The sequence below is a fragment of the Triticum urartu genome, chromosome 4 (genome assembly GCF_003073215.2).
Source record: "Triticum urartu cultivar G1812 chromosome 4, Tu2.1, whole genome shotgun sequence".
Classification (NCBI taxonomy): Eukaryota; Viridiplantae; Streptophyta; class Magnoliopsida; order Poales; family Poaceae; genus Triticum; species Triticum urartu.
Window position 1 is genome coordinate 611,702,712 of NC_053025.1, and position 5,231 is coordinate 611,707,942.

The 5,231-nt window shown below is 39.3% G+C and overlaps 1 protein-coding gene across 1 annotated transcript; it reads left to right on the forward strand.

The window, feature by feature from the left end:
* The first annotated feature begins 1,958 nt into the window (after positions 1-1,958).
* LOC125555003 lies at positions 1,959-4,447 on the forward strand. Its single transcript, XM_048718332.1, has 4 exons — positions 1,959-2,045; positions 2,245-2,580; positions 3,023-3,513; positions 4,291-4,447. Exons 1-3 carry the CDS (start codon positions 1,959-1,961, stop codon positions 3,509-3,511), a joined length of 912 nt encoding a protein of 303 aa, XP_048574289.1. The 3' UTR covers positions 3,512-3,513; positions 4,291-4,447.
* Positions 4,448-5,231: the final 784 nt, after the last annotated feature.

The window sequence follows — 5,231 nt, forward strand, 5'->3', positions numbered from 1 at the left end:
GGTCAGCGTGTCTGCGTCCCCTCTATGCAAACAGAATGGATCTCTGAATTTAATGCGTTTTGCACACTGATTATTTTGTCTGAATTCAGTATAGAACAAAGTCAGTGTGGTTGGACAGTGATTTTTTTGTCTGGATTCAGTATAGAACAATTCAGTATGGGCCGCAAGCAGACATGAACCCCTGATTTCAATATGTTTGCACACTGATTTTTTGTCTGAATTCAGTATAGAACAATTTCAGTGTGCTTGCATAATGATTTTTTGTCTGAATCAGACTGGGTTTTTTCCAGACTGAGCTGATTTTTATATTCGGGCTTGTTATTGAAGCTAGATACTTGAGCATAATGTTTTGAAATACAAGTTCAGGATAGTTTTGATTCACTCCGTTTTAGGAGAGAGTGTTAATAACATGTTCAATAAGACTGTGTCAATTGTATCGTATGGCGATTGAAGCTTCTTTTTATGTGAAACTCTAATGCTTGATGGTTTTGTTTGTTATGATCTATTTTTCCAAAAGTATGGGGGCGCAGGTCTGTTCATCCACTTGACAAAAGTGAAACAGAAAGTAGCATAAACCCTGTTTGGGTTTTGCCCATCTTTTTCCTCCATCTAAGCTTTCTTGACAAGCAACTGCATCTGTTTTTTGTGTATCACTAGTAATAAGCATGAGTTTTTTGTGTATCACTAGTAATCGAGCTTGAGTTCTTTCTCAATTGTTATTTTATTCATCTTAATATAGATGTCGGACTTGTACATTAACACATTGCATGGCGATGAGAGGAGAAAGAAAAGGAAGAGGGCAGCTGCTGGATTTTTTGTGTCGGTTGTCGCGATAGTTCAACACACGTATTGTCAGAGGAAGATTAGAGAGCTTGATGATTTCAGTGAGGATGAGGCGGAGATTAGGATTAGAAAGCAGATGCTTAGATCAATTTATCAGGGTTCTAACAAGCACTGTTTTGATAGTTTGCGCCTAACTAAACGGTCCTTTGTGGACCTATGCGCTATCTTGCGTGAAAGATGTGGTTTGGGGGACACATTTTATGTGTCGGTTGAAGAATTAGTCACAATGTTTCTACTAGTGCTAAGCCATGGGATGAAATACCGGTTAATTGAAAGCACGTACAGATGGGCACTCGAGACCATCTGTAGGCATTTCAATGAGATCTTAAGAGCTGTCCTTTCCTTGTCTCATGAGTTTATAAAGCTACCAACCCCTTCAGCTGAGCAGCCCGAGGATAGTAGATGGAAATGGTTTCCAGATGGGCTAGGAGCTTTAGATGGCACACATGTTGATGTCCGTGTTTCCGCTCTCAAGCAAGGCAGATACATGAATAGAAAGCAAGATGTAACCACTAATGTGCTTGGTGTTTGTGACCGGAATATGAAGTTTTTGTATGTCTTAGCTGGATGGGAAGGTTCTGCATCTGATTCACGAGTGTTGCGAGATGCAATGTCACGACAAGACGCTTTTAGAGTTCCACATGGTAATTCTCTGTCTTGGTACGGTAGAACAACTAAGTTATGATATTTCAATGTAAATATAATATCTAATACTTGTTATTTTTGCAAACATTAGGAAAATACTACCTTGTAGATGCTGGGTACACTAATGGTCCGGGCTTCTTTGCTCCATACCGGTCAGTCCGGTACCATTTGAAAGAATGGGCGGCTAATGGAAATAACCCACAAACTCCAAGAGAGTTATATAATCTGCGACATGCATCAGCTAGGAATGTGATAGAGAGAACTTTTGGTCTACTAAAGATGAGATGGGCTATTTTGAGGACTAGTTCATTTTTTCGCATACGGAATCAGGTATCACATAGTATTTTGCAAAACCAAGCCTCTGTTTATTTTTATTTTTTTATTAACACGCCAATAATACCATCTCGCAGATCCGTGTCATTAATGCTTGCTGCATATTGCATAACTTTCTAAGAGATAGGCAGAGAGAGATGGATGATATAATGCTAATTGACGTGGATAATCAGTTAAATGCTGCTGCCATCGAACATCCTGAAGAACCAAACATGATTAGACATGTTGAATCAACAACTGAGTGGAACAACAAGCGAGATACCTTAGCTAATCAAATGTGGGCAGATTACCAAAGGAGACGCGGGGGAGCCAATCATTGAATTCATTCGTTTGTATGTTCATATATTTCATATGCCTATTTTTGAACCCCCCCCTCTCTCTCTGGATTCTACGTTTGTCTCATACATATATTGTTGCTTGCAGGAAGATATGGACGTGGAGAAGAAAGGAGGTAGAAACTACCTTACCTGGACGGATGAAATGGATGAAGCAATGCTGAATGTGTTCGTGGAGCATTACAATAGAGGGGATCGTGCTCAAAATGGGTGGAAGCCACATGTTTACACTGCAGTTGTCAAGAATGTTCGAGCCAAGTGCAATGTGGATATCACAAAGGAGAATGTCATATCAAGGTGCAAGACTATTGATAGACACTATGTCAATGTCAGCAAGATGTTGTCAACGAGTGGTTTTGGGTGGGATTGGATCCATAACAAGCTTATGGTTGATAGTGAGGACGTGTGGAGAAACTATGTCAAGGTAAGCACTACATCTTGAGCATCTATGTATTCATGGCATGGCCACAAGATTCATTTTCATCATTCATGTGGTCAAGTAGGTTTATTCGAAAACATGCACTTATACACCTTCTCCACCTTCTCCATCATGATGTGGAATTCAGCCAAGTTTATTTGAAAACATGCACTTATACTTGTTCATGCATAGCCTTCTAATCAGTAGTTTACTCATCATTTCCCCTATGTTTTGCTATTATATTAGTAATCAGCCTTCTCTTGAGAAACAATCACAACTTGCAGCAGTGCACTTGTTTTCCCCATTATTTATGTGATTTTGCACCATGACATGAGTTACATCTTAGCTGTAGTCTACGATTTTCTCTTTGGATGTGTGTTTGGTGTTTGGATGGATGTGTGTTCATTTTCCACCATGACATGAGACTATTTGTCTTCATGGGTTGCAGGCAAACAAAGATGCAGCATGCTACAGGCACAAGGTCATAAAGTTTTGGGACTCTATCAGCCTTGTCTTCTCGAAGGATCATGCCACCGGAACCGGAGCCAGAACTGCTGGTGAAAGTGCAGCGGAAATGGCTGCAGAGAATGTCAACAACATCAACACTGATTCTGCCGCAACATCTTCAACCCAAACCGGCGAGGAACAGAAGAGGAAAAGATATCGATTGGATGACTCAATTGCATCTATGCTTGGAGAGAAATTGGATAATTTTACCAGTGCCTACAAAGCTGATATCGCTCAAGTTGCTCCTCCTGAGAAACCCTCCTCTCCTGAAGAAATACTTGACGCTCTCAATGCAATTGTGGGACTGGATGATGATGGCTTGCTAGCAGCTTATGATATCCTCATAGCAGATGACCGCAAGTTCAAGGCTCTTATGGCGCTGCCTGAAAGGATGAAGAAGAAATGGATCCTCAAGCAAATCAACCAATGAAGGTATGTTTCTTGTTCTGTGATTACTTACCAACTAGCAAGCTCTACTGCATTTTGTCCTTAGTTGTTTGTTATAGTACAATATTATGGGTGTCCTGTATTTTGTCATGCCAATATGGAGCAGAGGAGGCAGCAGCTTGCTTGCTTGCTTTTCATCATATTTATGTACTTACCTATTTCCATGTTTGAGATTAGCATGATAGAAGGTTTTATGTTATCATCTTAATAAGGTTTTCCTGCCAGGTCTTCCCAAACATGGCTTGATAAAACAACGTTTTCCTGCCATGTTTGAGAACAACTTGTTCTGCCATGTCTCCTGAAACAAGGTTTTATGAACATATTTTGCATGCACATAAATATTCAGTGTGTTTGAAGGTCTTTTATGAACTAGTCTTTTTTTCTTCGGTCGAGAGGTGGCATTATTAGTCTAGAATACATCAACCAGATATATGCTTATTTAGTGGCTGTAGTCTTTTATCGACTTAGTTTCGGTCCTACTTAACCTACTCGGTTGTTGATGGTTTTTTGCTATTACCTTTCGATTCATGATAATTGTGCAAATGAAGTGCAAGTTAACCTTTGAAAAATTTCTATATCAAGTTGAGTTTTCTTACCCTTCCTAGAGATTGTTGCAAGCTAAAGCTTATCGTGTGACACTTCGATTTGTCTTCTTGGCTATCCTCATCTTTCACTTTGAGCAATTTCTACCAACCATTGTGTTCAAGGATTGTTTATTGCCCTATGAGACCATATGTCACCATTTCTCATCATATTTTGCAGGAAATTTTGGGTGAAGTGTGATGTTGAACGAACAGAACGAAGAAATGAAGATCCTTGAGCAATGAAAATCTTTCTTGGATGGTGCTAATAATGCAAAGATTCAGTTTTTATGTAACCTTGACTAGATTATGATCATTTGATGTTGTTGTGAACCTTTGTCGTATTACAAAGATTAACTTTTTACAAAGTCTCATGTTTAAGTTATATGTATTGGCATGGTTCAGTTTAATGCAAAACATTGCCATGTGTGAACAAACGAGCTGTCAATGTTGGTGTTGGTACAGATTTGTTCATACTATTTATTCCTAGCACAAAGGCTAGTGCGTTGGTGCTGGTATAGTTTCATGCTCATTTTGGTTCTGGTACAGATTTGACCTCAAAATCCTAGTGACAGCCAAACATGAAATTTGGATTTGGAATCTAGATTCAGCCAAATGAAATCTTGATAGAGATTTCATTTCATTTCATTTCAGCCAAATGAAATGAAATCAGGGGAGCCAAACGAGCTGTTACAGTCAGCCTTGCAGCCAACCTAAAAGCCAGCCTATTGTATGAGCGAAGGCTTTAGATGATGTGGCGATGGTTTATAGCCAGCAGCCGACTGTGCTATTAACCTTGCTCTAACGGTGCAGCGGGCGTCAAATAGGAAACGCCCACTTTGGCACTCAACAGTAACGCGTCAATCCTAATGCACACATGCGCCATATAATCCATGAATCGTTGAAGACTCCTATAGATGGGCCGGCTCACATACCGGTTATTCAAGTTTTGGATTTTCTTCTTTGTGATTTTCGATTTTTGCACATTTTAATTTCTTATAGCTTTTGCAATATAAGTTGAACTTTATATCCAATATATGGTGCTGAAACTTTTTAGTATACGATGAACACTTTCCAAATACATACTGAACATTTTTCAATATTCAGAGAAAATTTTGTTAT

Coding starts and splice junctions, on each gene's coding strand:
- LOC125555003 (XM_048718332.1), top strand. CDS start 1,959: ATGGATGATATAATGCTAATTGACGTGGATAATCAGTTAAATGCTGCT. Junction 2,046..2,244: donor AACCAAACATGATTAGACAT/GTTGAATCAACA, acceptor TGTTGCTTGCAG/GAAGATATGGACGTGGAGAA. Junction 2,581..3,022: donor TGTGGAGAAACTATGTCAAG/GTAAGCACTACA, acceptor CATGGGTTGCAG/GCAAACAAAGATGCAGCATG.